The sequence below is a fragment of the Ochotona curzoniae genome, unplaced genomic scaffold (assembly GCF_017591425.1).
Source record: "Ochotona curzoniae isolate NIBS_2020 unplaced genomic scaffold, NIBS_Ocur_1.0 scaffold_4701, whole genome shotgun sequence".
NCBI classification, from domain to species: Eukaryota; Metazoa; Chordata; class Mammalia; order Lagomorpha; family Ochotonidae; genus Ochotona; species Ochotona curzoniae.
This window is the reverse complement of record NW_024467122.1, coordinates 60978707-60995482: the sequence shown is the minus strand read 5'-3', so window position 1 is coordinate 60995482 and position 16776 is coordinate 60978707. Positions and strand designations below refer to the sequence as shown.

The 16776-nt window shown below is 39.5% G+C and overlaps 1 protein-coding gene across 1 annotated transcript in view; it reads left to right on the top strand.

Moving 5' to 3' along the window:
* The window catches only part of PRTG (protogenin), a 135738-nt gene that overhangs the window by 42071 nt on the left and 76891 nt on the right, over positions 1-16776 (top strand). Inside the window, exons 3-9 of the mRNA XM_040968452.1 lie at positions 3485-3629; positions 6766-6899; positions 7874-8011; positions 8611-8769; positions 9620-9779; positions 10806-11053; positions 13060-13224. Coding sequence (XP_040824386.1) covers positions 3485-3629; positions 6766-6899; positions 7874-8011; positions 8611-8769; positions 9620-9779; positions 10806-11053; positions 13060-13224 — 1149 coding nt within the window. The remainder of the gene's footprint in view (positions 1-3484; positions 3630-6765; positions 6900-7873; positions 8012-8610; positions 8770-9619; positions 9780-10805; positions 11054-13059; positions 13225-16776) is intronic.

The window sequence follows — 16776 nt, the reverse complement described above, 5'->3', positions numbered from 1 at the left end:
GCTCAAAATTAGAAGCTGCAATTATTATCTTTTATAAAAATTCTTGAGAGCTCCAACTTTTAGTCATGGAGAGTTCATATTATCTGGATTTACAGCTCAGCTTCACTATTTCCCAGCTAAAACACTTTGAGCAAGTTGCTTAGCCTCCCTGTGCCTCAGTTTCCATAACTGAACGTTGAAGTGGTGCTGTTTATGAGGATTAACTTAGAAAGTGTAATGTACTTAGTGTGGTACTTGGTGGTAAAATATATGTTCCACTCTTGTCATTTTGGTCACTATTAATTGCTTAAAACCTCTATTATGTGCTTTCATAATACTCTGTACTTTTTCTTCACCATATTTATCACAGTTTGACATTACCTACTTCCATAGTAATTTAGTGAAATGCCTTTCTCCACTGTGTGAGGTCCCTGAGAATAGAGTTTTTGCAAACTTGATTCTTTGCTAAATCCTTGGTACCTAGAGTGTACTAGGCAGTAAATACATGTTTTTTTGAATGAATTTGTGAACCTAGAAGAAAATAGAAGTTTTCTAAAATAAAAGTGATTAAAATCTTTGAGTTGACTGGGGAGACAATTAATCTTACTTATTATTCTATGAAGAATTATGTGACTCAGAACCTCTCAGCAGAGTTAACTAAAACTGAGTGGTATTATTACAAAGAAAATAGGATTGCTACTAATGTGATTCATGGAAATTAGTTCCCATATGTCATACTGTGTGTCATTTATGGTAGAGACAGTGTTTTTTGTATGGATTTGGATTAACTGCTAAAGCAATATGTGCATTCACTCTTTCTAGTAAATTAGTCTAACTCATTCACCGATGTAGGAGCTAAGATGAATCTGAAACAGTATTTAGCTTGGTATTTTTTGAGGAAAAATTATTTTGCCCACAGGTTGAGTGTTGGAAAGATACCCAACAGACATTTAGTTTTGAAGATTTACATATTTATTTGAAAGCAATAGTTACAGAGAGAGAAAGAAAAACAGATCTTCCGTTCATTGGTTTTGTTCCCAGATGGCTGCAATAGCCAGGCATCTTTACTCACTGTCCATAATTGTGGTCCCAAAGTCAGACATTTTAATATAAAATATTTTGAGACCTGGCACGGTGACCTAGAGGCTAAAATTCTTGCTTTGCACCACAATCCCATATGGGTGCCAGTTCATGTTCTGGCTGCCCACTTCCCATCCAACTTCCTGCCTGTGGCCGGGAAGGGAATGGAGAATGGCCGAAAGCTTTGGAACCCTATACTGGCATGGTAGACCCGGAAGAGGCTCCTGGCTCCTGGCTTTGGATTGGCTTAGCCCTGGCCATTGTGGACAGTTGGGGAGAGAATCAGTGGATGGAGAATCTTTCTGTCTCCTTCTCTATGTAATCTGTCTAACAAACAAAAAGGGTAAATCTTAAAAAAAAAAAAAAAGGTGACTAAAAAATATTTGGGGTAATTTTTAGAAGAATATTTATGTACTTGTGTGCTTGATGTATGATATATTTATATGTAAGTGAAATGATATATCAGTCCATCAACACATACATACATATATCCTTATATTGCTGTCATACTTTGCAAAAAAACAGAGAGGGATTGAGAAATACTCCTACTGAGTTAGAGAATAAATACATTTGTCTTTCAGGTTTCAGACTTGTGTGATGCCCAGGTCCTAGCCTCTGGCATAAGGTGAAAATTAGTTTGATTTTCATAATAGAAACTCTCGGCATTTCATAGATTTATCCATGTGAGGAAAAACAAGGAGACTGCTTGGAGAAAAAGTTCTGCGTTAGAGAAATACACACTATACACACATGTTTCTCTCTCTCTCTGTCAAAACTCTTATCTATTAATATGAAAGAGTTAAAGAGGGAGAGAGATCTTCCCTCTGCTAGTTTATCCCCACATCTGGCTACCAACAGCCACAGCTGAACCAGGCCAAATCCAGAAGCCAGGGGTCAGAGCCAAGGGCTTGGCATCTTGAAAGACTTACTAGAGAGAAGGGAGCCCATGCTGCTATCTCGAGTTGGTAGACATGGACTCTGAAATATAAACCAGTTGAACACTGAAGATCATTGGAGGACTACTTAAAACAGTAAAGAAATATCCCTAAAAAAAAAAGCAACATTTCTCTGCTTTGGAAAAATGGCCTCTGGATTTTGTCTACCGTTTTATTCATCAGAGGAAACTGTCTTTTTTTGCTGCGATCCCCTTTTCCAGATGCTGTTCGCAGTGACAGATACCCGTCCGAGGAGAAACAAACCTTGGTTTTCTTTGAGATAGCTCCAGAATGTCTTCTCTCTGCCACTCCCCAGGTCTGTCACTCTAGTCAGCCTGTTGGACGTTTGACTTTTTTCCAATTCCCCATTTAATGACTGGTTAATTTTTCCAGACACTACTGTTCTTATGATATTCCTCTATTCAGGAATCGTCATTGATGGCTTACTTTGTACAGTGGCACAGATCTGCTTTATCCCCACTCTCCTATGTTCCCATAATCCCTTAATCTAAAATACTGTCCAGGAGTCTTGGTTCTTTCTCAAAATGCTGGCAACACCAGCTGTACATTTCTTACTATTTTTTTTTTTAATTTTTAGAAATGATTGGCTCTCTCTCCGCTGCAGTGACCCCTCCCCCGCCTGCCCTGCTGGGCGGTGGGGTGGGGAGGGCTGGGAGACCTAGGCTAACCTGAATAAACCACCTTTATGCCTTAAAAAAAAATGAAGAAAATGATTTATTTATTTTACTTGAAAGAGTTACAGAGAGGGAGAGGGAGACCGGGAGAATCTTGGTTAACTCCCCAAATGGCTGTGACAGCCATAGCTGGGCTGGGCTGGACTCAACCCAAGGAACTTGAACTTCTTCCAGGTCCCAAATATGGATGCACGGTCCCAAGGACTTGGGCCATCCTCCACTGCTTTCCCAGGTAGTGAACTGATTCAGAGTGGAGTAACTGCAACTCAAACTGGTGCCCATATGGGATGCCAGCACAGTAGACAGAGAATTAGCTGGCCAGGCCCCCGTGCTGGCCCTATCTTTTCTTACTTTTCTTATGCCTTACATGTCTGGTTTTTTCTTTCCATCCGCACAGAGTCTTCCTTTTCTGTAACTGATTTTCATCTGTCTAGTTTGTATTTCCCTTACCTCTGATAGACTGTAGTCTTTGAGGTTTGTAACACACAGTTTGCTCATTGCATGGCATTGTTAATCACTTGTTTTTGCTCTATTTATGTTAATGTTTTTCTCCCAAGTAGGAAATCTCTTAAATCTGTTTCAAATTTAATTCTGGGAAAGACTAGACTTCTTCGGCTGTGAACAATCTAGTGGTTATCCAAAATTATTTACTAAATTATCTTTTGTCCTAATTAAATTAGGTTGGTTTTATGTCTGAGCAAGTATTCCAGCCTGATGAAGAACATGTAGCAAAATGTGATTTTTAGATGTAGTCATCGTGTACTCACTCTGAATTGGTTAAATCTTATTTTACAGCTATTTCTGCATTTGAAGTACAACCAGTTTCCACAGAAGTCCAGGATGGAGGAGTTGCCAGATTTGCCTGCAAGATTTCCTCTAACCCTCCTGCAGTCATAACATGGGAATTCAATCGGACAGCTCTGCCGATGACTGTGGACAGGTAAATGTAGCTTTTGTTTTTGTCAGTGACAAAAGAAGAAGAGAAACTTCATCAGAAGCTAAAAAGGAAGAAAGACCTGGTTGAAGATAATTTTTTAAAATATTTCAAACGTAAGGCCCGGCTAAATAGGCTGATAGCCTAGTGGCTGAATCTTCACCTTGCATGCACCAGGATCCCATATGGGCGCTGGTTCATGTCCCAGGCGCCTCCAGTTCGCATCCAGCTCCCTGCTTGTGGCCTGGGAAAGCAGTCAAGAATGGCCCAAAGCGCTGGGACCCTGCACCCATGTGGGATACTCGGAGATGCTGCTGACTCCTGGCTTCAGATTGGCTCAGCTCTGGCTGTTGTGGCCCTTGGGGAGTGAATCAATGGATGGAAGATCTTTCTGTCTGTCTCTCTATAAAATTTGCCTTTCCAATAAAAATAAATCTTAAAAATAATATTTGAAGCTTAGGCAAAGAAGTGGATAGTGAATTTCTGGTGCATAGGACATGACTGCTGGCTCAGAATGGAAGTCAAGTACATTATCCTGTTGTTTTGTTCCTTTCTTCAACCATCTGTTCCCATCACACAGCCATCTGAGTGTCTGGATTGCAGCCCGAGTTTTTAGGAAACTAAGTATAACCTCACTGTTGAGAAGAGCAATGCTAGTTTAAGGGCCGTGTATGCCTTGCTAACTGCCCATTTCTATGCTTCCTTCTTAGAATCCTTCTTTTCATTATACACATGCCCACAGACACATAGAAACATGCATACATGTATGTATAGTGTTCCAGGAGTGATTGGAGTTCAGGTATCAAGAACTTGGCAGGAACTTCCAGAAGTTTAATTCCTGCCCTATTTGTAAATAGGCAAAAATATCTGCTAAAATGACAGAGCACTAAGATAAAAGAAGTTATTGAAGAGCATATTTGAATTTTTTTTTTATTGGAAAGGCAGATATACAGAGAGAAGGAGATGCAGTGAGAAGGATCTTCCATCCACTGATTCATCTTCAAGTGACTGCAGTGAGCAGAGCTAAGCCAGCTTCTTCTGGCTAAGCCAGCAGGAAGTTATTGAAGAGCATATTTGAATTTTTTTTTATTGGAAAGGCAGATATACAGAGAGAAGGAGATGCAGTGAGAAGGATCTTCCATCCACTGATTCATCTTCAAGTGACTGCAGTGAGCAGAGCTAAGCCAGCTTCTTCTTCTAAGCCAGCAGGTACAGGGTCCCAGTTCCTCAGGCCCTCCAGAGCTGCTTTCCCAGGCTGCAAGCACGGAGCTGGATGGGAAGTGGAGCAGCTGCCACATGAACTGGAGCTTGTATGGGATCCCGGCACACACAAGGTGATTAGCCACTAGTATAGTGCCAGGCCCAAAAACATTTTTTAAGTTTTATTTTTAATTTACAAAATTTCTACTATAATGATCTAGGGCCAAGTGATATATGGACATTTAGAACACTCAGGGAATATAGGGAGCCATCTTCCACATTTTTCTCTGAAACATAGTCTCTCCTTTGAGGATAACTGTTATCAATTTTTTCACACAATCATTTCTCATCTATGGTTTACTACTCAATCTAAAATAAATTCTATATTTATTTTATATTCATATAATATATAAATCTATATATAGTATACACAATATATTATATATTATATAAAGGAACAAATATACACTATAATATATATTATATAATATATACTATGTATGGTTTTTTTGAGATTTGGGAGAGAGAGTCAGTGAGGTCTTCCATCTGCTGGATCACTTCCTAAATGGCTGGAACTGGTATAATCCAAAGCCAGGAGGCAGAAGTTTCCTTTAGGTCTTCCACACGGGCGCAGAGTTCCACAGCTTTCATCTATCCTCCACTGTTTTCCCAGGCCATAAACAGGGAGCTGAATGGATGTCCCACTAGAGCAGCCAGGACACAAACTGGTACCCACATGTGATCCTGGCACTGGAAGGTAGAGGATTAGCCAGTTGAGCCATCACACTGGCCCCTCAAGATTCATTTTGGCTGGAAGTCTCCCAAAATCTCCCTGTGTTCATTTTGATCTAGCCCGTGTCTGAGGCATCGTCCTTCTGCTGCCCTGCGGCACGGTAACAAGGCCCTTTGTGCTGTAGGTTCCAGCACTCTCACTTGTTTTCTCTCAGGCTCAGTTTTCTCATCTGTAAGGCAAGAGGGAGTTGTCCCCAAGCTGCTCTTCTCAGCTGTGCTAGAGCTGCAGGTCTGAGGCAGGAGGCGGCCCTGGTAGCCTCTGGTTGTGGTCTTGCTCCTTTGGCATCTTGCATGTCTGCCTTGAGTCCTGTCTGCAGGGATCCACTTGCAGGGTCCTCAGAGACAGCCACAGTGCCTGGCATCGAACTTCAGTGTTGTGCTGTCGCCTGTCTCTGCCTGCTTCTAGCCAGTTCTCCCAACCTCTCCCAGCCATAAGTAGGGATTTGAAGTGGACAGCTGAAACTAGCGCCCCTGTGATATGCCAGTACTTCAGGCAGAGGATTAATCATGCTATACCACTGCACTGGCCCCTCAAATTAGAATTTCAAAGTTCAGAAAACACACTGGTGAGCGGGAATAGTTCTCACACTGTTTAATTGTGTATCAGGAGTCTCTAAAACCAGAATTGGATGGTGATTTTAATACTTTCCATTAAAGGTGGTTTAACAAAAAATTTTTTGCTTTTTTTTTTTTACATTTTTAATTAGTTTTAGCCATTTCAGTAAGTTTTATTGATGCATTTCTAAGAACATAATGATATCCTTTTCTACTTTTTTCTCCTTCTGTCCCCCTCACTTTGTTTTGAAACTTTCATCCATGTGTATTTTGGTGAATACATAGATATTAATACATTGAAGATCAGTCTGAGACACTAATTAGCTAAACCTCAGCTATAATGTCAAATTAGTATCTCTCTGAGTAAAATTAAGGTAATAGATTTCACAGACTGTCAAGGCAGAATTGTTTATGTTTTAAAAAGCTGTAGAGACCCAGATTGACACAAAAAAGCAAGATAACATTCCCAAAAGATTTTTGAAGTATTGCTTCTAGCACTTGCAAAGATTGAGTGTGTTAATTCCTGTTATGGAATATATTTAATAATATATAAAATCTGTTAGAAAAAAGTTTAACCAAGTTTCTTCTCCAACAGGGTAACGACCCTGCCAACAGGTGTGCTACAGATTTATGATGTTGGCCAGAGGGATGCTGGAACTTACCGTTGTGTTGCTGCAACTGTAGCCCACCGGCGTAAAAGTATGGAGGCCTCGCTTGTCGTGATCCCAGGTACTACACAGAAAAGACTTAATTTTCTTTTGATGATTTTTGGCCCAGCTGTTGCCTTTTCTGCCCTGACTTTAATAAAACACCATTGAGGACTGTTGTAATGTCGTGATCCATCCGGAAAAAACCATCTCTTTTCTCCCTTACGTAGCTCTTCTTTAACAGACAAGCTTGACTTCTGCCCTGCCAACATCCCACTAAATGACATTGTTGAGTTCTATGTGAATGTTTATTTCTTGTCTGGAGCACTACCTCCTAAAAAATCCTTTAGGTTTTGAAAAAAAGAAATTTTGAAAAACTTTAAGCTGAAGTTAGGCTTTTTTTAATACTGTGATTTATTTTTAGGTGATATCAGTTAGCATTTTAGTATGAATGATAAGGAAAAAAGCATTCTTTCTATCTCGCTATAAATTCTTAGTGAGATTAGTGAACATATTAAATGAATGTTTGAACCTCAAAAGTGAATGATACGGAAGTCACTAAGTGTCCATCAACTGATGAATGGGTAAATAAAATGATTTTTATCCAAATAATTTAAACATTTCCAAGTATTATTTATTATCACTGAATTATTAATTTTATAATTAAATATTCAGCCAATCAAAAAATGATACATGCTACAAAATAGATGAACTGTGAGAAACAACATTCATTGAAGAGAGACAAGAAACCCAAGACCATACAGAGTATTCAAGGAAAAAGTAGCTAGTGGGGTTACTAACCGGAGTGAGAGACTGCGGAGTGACCGCTAATGGATATGAATAAGGGATTTCTTTTGGAGTGATGGAAATGTAAAATTGATCGAGGTAATAATTACATGACACCTACAATTCTAAATGCCATTGAATTATGCACTTCAGTGCATGAGTTGTATGTGACTAACAACTTAAATAGCTAGCATATGATAATTTAAGAATAGCTGTTTGAGCTCCTTTAACTTTGTTATAGCCTGCTTGTATATGCTTTTCTTCCCAAAGCTGAGGAGTCTAAACCCTTCCACACACCAACGATTATAGCAGGCCCACAGAACATGACTGTGTCTCTTCATCAGACCGTTGTTTTGGAATGCATGGCCACAGGAAATCCTAAGCCTATCATTTCTTGGAGCCGTCTTGGTAAGTGTTCTCAGAGAAAAACAAACAAAACTTAACTCTTTAAACTTTGTTGAGTCTTTTTTTTTTTTAATTCTCATTTATTCATTTGAAAGGCAGAATTAGAGACAGAGGGGTCTTGTATCTGCTAGCTCATTCCCCAGGTAGCTACAACTGTGAGAGCTGAGCCAGTCCAGAGTCAGGAACCAGGAGCTTCCTCCAGGTCTCCCAAACAGGCGGCTAGGGGTCCAAGCACTTAGACCATCCTCTACCTCTTTTCCATCCATATTCGCAAGGAGCTGGATTAGATTAGCAACAAGGACTTGAACTGGCACCAATGAGCTGCTGGTGCTGCCAGCAGCAGCCTTACCTACTCTTCCACAGCATTGGGTGCAATCTTTGCTAATTCTAATGAAACTGGCAATAGTCTTTATATTTTATACTAAATGCAATTTTGATGGTTGAACAGCTTTTATCTTATTGACATTTCAGTATATAGAGAACAGAGTTTAATGTTGACAAGCTGATACTTTTTCATGACTAATTACCTCAGTGGTAGTCTTTTGACATAATTTCAGATTATATGTTATATTACTTTAACTGAAGTGTTCTCTTTGAAATAGATCACAAATCCATTGATGTCTTTAATACCCGGGTGCTTGGAAATGGTAATCTCATGATTTCTGATGTCAAGCTGCAGCATGCTGGAGTCTATGTTTGTCGGGCCACAACTCCTGGCACACGCAACTTCACAGTTGCTATGGCAACTTTAACTGTATTAGGTATGTTTCTTCTCATTCTGTAGCCAGGAGAGTTTATATTTTAATATTTGCAAATTCTTTTGGAAAAATTTGTATTCTTTACAATGACACGTGTACTAGTGGAATATATGCACTAGCTGGGGACTGCCCAGATTCTCAAACCTTGGGATCCCACACAACACACCAATCTGTCATCATGACTGATCTGCCAGCTCCCTCCACCCTCAGTAAGGAAGCGACCTTAGCTCCCTGTTGGGAGTATCTGCTACTGTAAGTCAGGACAGGTTGCTTTGGAGCTGTACACTGCACACCACATCTCGTGTAAACAGCATCCTCCTCAGCCAGATGCCTGCTGAGACATAAACTGGGGCTGAATTTTCCTAATATTATTTACTTTATTCTTAGCTTAGTTTTGCTTTTTAGTTTTGCAACACTAACGCGAAGGTTGATAGGAAGTATTATAATCCAACAGTGAGTTTTAGGAGGAAATTGAATCCCTGCATTAAGATACTACCACAGAATCATTCTGAAATCACCATCCTCTATGCATGCAAGCCATTCTGTTCCTTATGACTCCTTTTCACTCATCCACAAATCCATGTACCCATTCACCAATCTAAAAATGTATTCATTTGTTATGTATATACATTGAGTCGAATTTGGGATACACGTATTTTTAATATGTTTGTAGACATGCTCTCAATGGAGGAAACATAAGAGGTGCCCACTAGCTAAATGATACAGGAAAGATGGAGATAAGATGGAGATAGGGGCCCAGAATATCAGGGAAAGGACTTGGTTCATTTACTGTACTATTTATGTCATTCCTGTTGGGAACACAGAAATAGTTTTTTTCTTTCTTCAAAAACAGCTCCTCCTTCATTTGTTGAATGGCCAGAGAGTTTAACGAGACCTCGAGCTGGCACTGCGCGATTTGTGTGTCAGGCAGAAGGAATTCCCTCACCCAAAATGTCATGGTTGAAAAATGGAAGAAAGATCCATTCAAATGGTAGAATTAAGATGTACAACAGGTGGGCCACATTACTTTGTTACTGTTTTATATATTGTAATGTTTTTGTAAAAGGTTATAATACTAAATACTTAGGCAAGTAGTTAAAACTGAACTAAATTAAAAGAAGTTAATTAAGATTTATAACATTAACGTGCCATACGTCCGTTTGTATTTTATACATGAATCATGGAAGTGATAGATTATAAAGATGTGAATGTTTGACAGCTCCTCAGAGCTGAAGGACTACCAAGTCAGAAAATGAGAATTCTCTTAAGAATTTCTCCACAGTTCCAATGTGATAATTGTAACAATTCATTTGTTTTAATATAAATATGAATTCATGTAAGATTCTCATTTGTTTTGAAGAAGATAAAAATGTTGGGAGACTTCAATTTTGAATATATATTGTAATAGTGTGTAAATTGGCTGCTACTCTGGAGGTCTATGCTTCCTTAAAAGACCAATTAAAAAAAGAAAAACTTGCTTGTTTTTTGAGAGCATTCCAGAGCGGGAAATGTCTTCCATCCACTGGTTCACTCCCTGGAGAACTGCAATGGACAGTGCTAGGCCAGGCTGGAACTGAGAACTTCTTCCAAGTCTCTCACCTGGGCGCAGGGGTGCAGGGGCTCGGGTTCTTGCACCATCTGCCATTACTTTCCCGAGGCCATCAGCAGAGAACTGGATTGGAAGCATAATGTCCAGGACACAAACTGGTGCCCACACTGGAATTCAGCATTGCAGGCAGTGGTTCAGTGTGCTATGCATGCCTCACAACTCTGGCTCCAAGAGCCAAATTTTAAAAAATAGAGTAAAATGTCATCTAAAGGAAACAGGATTTGGATGTCATATAGATACTTACTTAGACTCATAAAATGCAAGCAATTTTAGAGAATCAGTATAGAATATTTCCACAAGAGTTGATCGCAGTTTTCCTCAGTTATTTGTGTGATTTAAGTTCTGAGTACATTTAGTGGCAGCTAAGTGGATTTTTGTATCATTCTTGGAATTTTCCCTAGAAATAAATACTTTTTTTTTCTTTCTGCAGTAAACTGGTAATTAACCAAATAATTCCTGAAGATGATGCGATTTACCAGTGCATGGCTGAGAATAGCCAAGGATCTGTTTTATCCAGAGCCAGACTGACTGTGGTAATGTCAGAAGACCGACCCAGCGCCCCCTATAACGTGCATGCTGAAACCATGTCGAGTTCAGCCATCCTCTTAGCTTGGGAGAGGCCACTGTATAATTCAGACAAAGTCATCGCTTACTCTGTGCACTACATGAAGGCAGAAGGTAGGCAGCATGAGCAGTGTTGATTTTTAAGTACCACTTGCTGCCAAGGATTTATTTCCAATGTAAATGATGTTTTTATATAGTCTAACAAAATATTTTTGCAATTCTGTGGTGTTTATCTGTTGAAGAAAATAATCTATCACATGTAAACTTTTTCCTCATTTTCCTATCTTTGTTCACTTCCTGTATGTAAGTACGGTCTGAGACTTTTCTACTTGGAAACAAATACCAGCCAATGCAGAGCATCTGTCTGCAGAAAAACACCTAGTACTTAGGAATCTTATCCCAGCGAATGTATAAATTTCTTACAAGAGATTTTACATAGGAATGGTGGTCTGACTTAGTATAGTAATGCAGTAATCTGTTAACAGCAAAGCATGAAATCATCATGTATTTGATTTTGTGTAATTTGAATGTTTTGTGAAATCAAGAACTCTGATCCTTGAATAAGATGCTCTTTATTGATATCTCATTTATCATATGAAAGTAAAAATCAAATACATGTTAAAATTTTTATCCAGAATTACTGATTCCTTTAGGATCATTTCTGTTTTAGCAAAAATTTTAAAGGAAAAAAAAGTCATTTATGAATGCTAGAGATTTCTCTAGTAACTTTTCATTGAAACCAAGAGATTTTAAACACTGTTAGCTTGGTTTTTTGTTTGTTTGTTTTGTTTTGTTTTTTGCAGTATATATTAAACACTAAAAAACACATTCAAATGCCTGAAAAATGGTGACAAATATCGAAATTGTAGAGAACAGGTGTTTTGTTGTGGTGGTTGTTATTAGTTTTTTTTTTTTCTTTTTCACTTGGAAGTGTGTTTTAAAAAGGAGTATTTTGAGTGTAAATCAGTGGTCGTGGTAGCAAGAAGAATGAAAACTTGATGGCTGAGCCTATTGGAGTATGTTAATTTCCTCTCAGTGATTTAAGAAGATAAAAGAAATGCTGGTTTTGGTGGAAATTTCTCTTGTTTGCTTTTACGGTGATTTCATTAGAGCCTCCGCATGCAGCTCAGTGGGCTATTCAGGGGCAGAACAAGGCTTTCTAATTCCAACTCAAGGAGCTTGTTTGGTAGGTCAGAAATCGTACTATGCAGCTCCTAATTAGCGAACCATTAACCAGTCTGTTGTGAAATGCCTGTAATCTTGTCTAATTAAAATGCTATCAAGTTAATTCAGAATTGTGGGAAAACTTAATCGTGGAATTTGCCTTCTGTTTTGTTTGTGACTGGAGCATGGGGAGAAGGGGCGAGGTCCTCAGTGAGGTTTGATTAAGTTGATGGGCTTTTTTATTTTGTGAATTGCTGGCAGAGCATTGTAGCTGGCAGAGCTCTTACTGCACTTTACAGGTTGGCTCTGTAGGAGTTCACCACCACAGAGACAAATCCTCTTCTGTACCTCGCCATGCATATTTTATTAAGAATTGGTGAGAAGGTTTTTTGCGGGTAGGGACTGGGAAAAAAAGAAAGCTCACTCTGGGACAAAACAATCTGAAGTATATTCTGTGCTTCCAGTTCTTTTGCTTTCAGTATAAAGCAACTTACATCAGTCAGATTTAGTTGGATCTGTAGGGGAAATGATGAGATCTTTTGCAAGACAACTTTTGATTTGGTTTGTTTTTATAAGAGTCGGTATATTTCCTACTCTTTTCTTCATTTATGTTTGAAAAAAAAAAACATGAGTTTAAGCAAAGTAAAATTTACACTGTTAAGGATTACTGTACTGTGTTCTGTTGAGCTCTTTAATGTTACTACGGCACGTGTCTCTAGCTTTTGACTAGCTGATAAATGAAGCTTAGAGACGTTAATTCTCTTCAGTTGGACATTTCAAGGAAAATTCAGATGTGTGGTTTGTAGCAAGACATGGTCACTTTTGAAGAAATCAAGAGTGTCTTGAATGTGTTTTGTAAAAGGGTGGGAATGGTAACAGATTCAACTCAACAACCAACCACTGGTCCTGTTAATTTTGAGTATTCCTGGTCTTTAAATATGGGTTCTTTAATTTAGGTTTAAATAATGAAGAATATCAAGTAGTCCTTGGGAATGACACGACTGATTATATTATCGATGACTTGGAACCTGCCAGCAATTATACTTTCTATATTGTGGCTTATATGCCAATGGGAGCCAGCCAGATGTCTGACCATGTTACACAGAATACTCTAGAGGATGGTAAGAAAACGTGATTCTAGAATACTTAAGTATGAGCATTCATATGCTTAATTTCAGTTTATGTGCAAACTAGAGAAGTGATTTAAGTTAAAACAATGGAATACTGTTTCAAATCCTGTTTTGCCAATAACATCAGAATAAAGAAGTCTTTTATTTGTAACTCATATGTTTTTTAAAAAAGATATATTTTATTTTTTGTTGGAAAGTCTGATATACAGAGAGGAGGAGGAGAGACAGAGAAGAAGCTCTTCCATCCGATAACTCACTCCCCAAGTGGCTGCAACGGCCGGAACTTCGTTGATCCAAAGCCAGGAGCCTGGAACCTCTTCCAGGTCTCCTATGTGGATGCAGGTCCCAAGGCTTTGGGCTATCCTTGACTGCTTTCCCAGGTAGAGAGCTGAGTGGGAAGCAGGGCTTCTGGGATTAGAGCCAGCGCCCATATGGGATCCTGGGTTTACAAGGCGAGGACTTCAACTGCTAGGTTACCATACTGGGCCCTCTAACTCATTTATGTTTTTAACGACTGAATTGCATTACCTTTGTATCTGTTTTCTGTTTAACTTTATTTATTTCAAAGGCAGAGAGAGAGAGAGAGAGATAGTGCTTTCCCATGCATTGATTGAGTCTCCAAATTCCTGTTCACAGCTAGGACTGGGCCAGGGCAAAGGGAATTCAATACAGGTTCCCACATTAGTAGCAGGGACTCGACTGCTTGAGCCATCACCTGCTTTTGCCAGTGATACTTATTGCTAGGAAGCTGAAATTAGGACCAGTGCTGGTACCTGATATGGATGGGAGGATCCTAGGTGATTTCTAACCCCAAGGCCATATGCTACCCTCAACTAGTTCCTAGTTTAAAATATGAGCATTTGTGGGCCTGGAACAATAGTCTAATGGCTAATTCTTCACCATGCATGTGCCAGGATCCCATATGGGTGCTGGTTCATGTCACAGCTGCTCCACTTCCCATCCAGCTCTCTACTTGTGGCCTGGGAAAGGTGAAGCATGGCCAAAAGTCTTTGGGACACGGCACCTGTGTGGGAGACCCAGAAGAGACTCCTGGTTCCTGGCTTCGAATCAGCTCTGCTCCAACCATCAGGGCCACTTGGGAAGTGAACCAGTGGATAGAAAAATCTTTCTCTCTGTCTCCTGCTCTCTATGGATCTGCCTTGCCAATAAAAATAAATAAATCTTAAAAATATATATGCACACATTACAATAATTTTGTTCAACTGAATAGAACAGAATGTGAGGTTTTCTAGGCATAAATAACTAATGACTATTACATTTGAGTGTATATAATGACTGAAGATTTAAGATACTGGTCTGCTGAAACTAAAAGTTAATACAATTTGGTGTTCATTGAATAATATAATTTTTTTGTTGTTCATTATGAAATATTAAGTGCTTATATTCCTTGAGGAGGAAGAGAGGACTTGCACAGTGAGTTCCCAATCGTAGTTTGGAAATTGCGTTGTGCCTTTTTGGAGGGAGGATTTGTGATATAAGAAGTGCCACTGTGCCTCATGGGAACTGACTTCCCTGTGTCTGCCCATGGTGCTGTGGGAGGAGGGGTGTCTCCCTGCAGGGGCTTCAGGAGGCCCACGTCTGTACCCGCACCATAGGACAGGCAATTACTTCACAAATGCCTGCTCGCACTGATCTGCCTTCACTAAGGTTTTCTCTCAACCTCAGCAAAAACTCCACTCTCTCTTCCAGAGCAGTTTCATATAAATAATTCCCAGATATCTTCTTTTTGGTCACTTGGTCTCAGAGATCTTCCTTGTATCTGTGTAATGTTGCTTACTTACATATTTAGATAATCAGAATAAAAATGTTCACTTCTCGGAAAGTTGAATTCCACATTTTCATTTCCGTTTAAAAGCCTGGTCCCCACATCTATGTAGTATCGCTGGTCTGTCATTTAACAGCTTTGTCTAAGATGAAATGTAGAAAGCAGCCTGAGAGTTCTGAAAAATGTGCATTATGAAAAAAAATGCATAGATTTAAGAGCTCTTTGATATCACTATATATATATATATGTATATTTAAAATTCTTGCTCTCTGTGTGCCCTTTAAAGTATCCTCATATCTGCCTTGTTAAGAACCTGTGTCTGAGCACAGGAGACTCTGTTAGCTTGCCGTTGGGGTCACGATCGCCTTTCCTTCTCTACAACTTTCTCATTTAGTGCAGCTCACTTTGTGTAGGGGACGGCATATAGACATTTGGACACTTCAGCATTTTCTCAGCCCACTTTCCTCCAACTGAAATGTTTGTTTTCATTTGCGGAGCACTGCGCCACAGGCATGGCTAGTGAACACTGCTCACTCCCTCTAGAAGCCAAAGCCTTATTTCCATCATCTGTTTTGAATCCCTCCGTATCCCCGCAGTAGAACTGTTAGTATTTAAGAGACAGAATATAGAGATAGAGAATGTGGGCTCTGTCTAGTCCTCTGTCTTGGTCTCTTCTTTCTATGACTAGTTGTGTGACATTGGAAAAGTGATTCAATCTCTTTGTTTTTGATCCTCCTTGGCTAGTAAGTAGGAGTAATAATGGTGCTTGATTCATTGTATTTCTCTGAGAAAGAATCCATCCGTACACATAAAAGTTTTCAAAGTACTTAATAAGCTGACTTTTCAGTTTCCCCCATTCTTTGATTTATTCAGTAGATACCTACTGAGTGCTTGTTCTGTGTCATTCAGTACTTCGTAGTAAATAAAACGTAGGAGAAAGTGTCCTTGACTTCATAAACCTTACTTGCTAGTGGGAAAGCGAATAAAGGAATTAAAAAATATAAGAGTAAACAGTAAATAATAGACTGTGTCAGATAGTGATGGGTGTCACTGCTGCTTAAGAAGAGGGAAAATGGGAAAGGAGGACATGAGGTGTTGGGGAAGGTTTGAAACTTTGAAAACAGTCATCACCAGAGAAGGGCTCACTGAGGTGACATGTGACGGAAGAACTGAAAGAAAGAAAAGCGTGGGAGCTGCCTGTACAGATGGCTTAGAAAGGTGTGTCCTAGGCCAGGCAGATTGAAATTCACAGGGCTGCAGTCCCTGGCTGGAGTCTGGGGCAACGGGGGAGGCCATAGAAGGTACAACAAGAAAGAATGGGTACCAGCCTTGAACATGGGCTCTTACTTTTGGCTGACATGGGAACTATTTTGAGCTGAAAAGCATCTGACCAGCATTTTAAGAAAACAGATGAATAGAAGCAAGTAAACCTGTTGGAACAATGTAGGTTGAAGCCAGGTGACATGAGCCAAGGTTGGAGCAGTAGACTTGTAGAGCCACAGCTTTAAGTGTAGGATGTGTGTATAGGAGTTGGGGTGACATCCAGGTGTTTGTCTTGAGCATTTAGACAAATCATTGTAATTACCTGAGAGGGGAATGACTGTAGAAGAAGCTAGTTGTCATTATCTCCTAGACAGAGAAAAGTTAAGCTGCCAAGATCACACAGAGCAGCAGTTGGTAGAAAAGAGATTGAAATTTAGAGACACTGAGACTCTAGAACCCAAGTCATCACTGCTGAAGTTAGATTGCCTACAGCT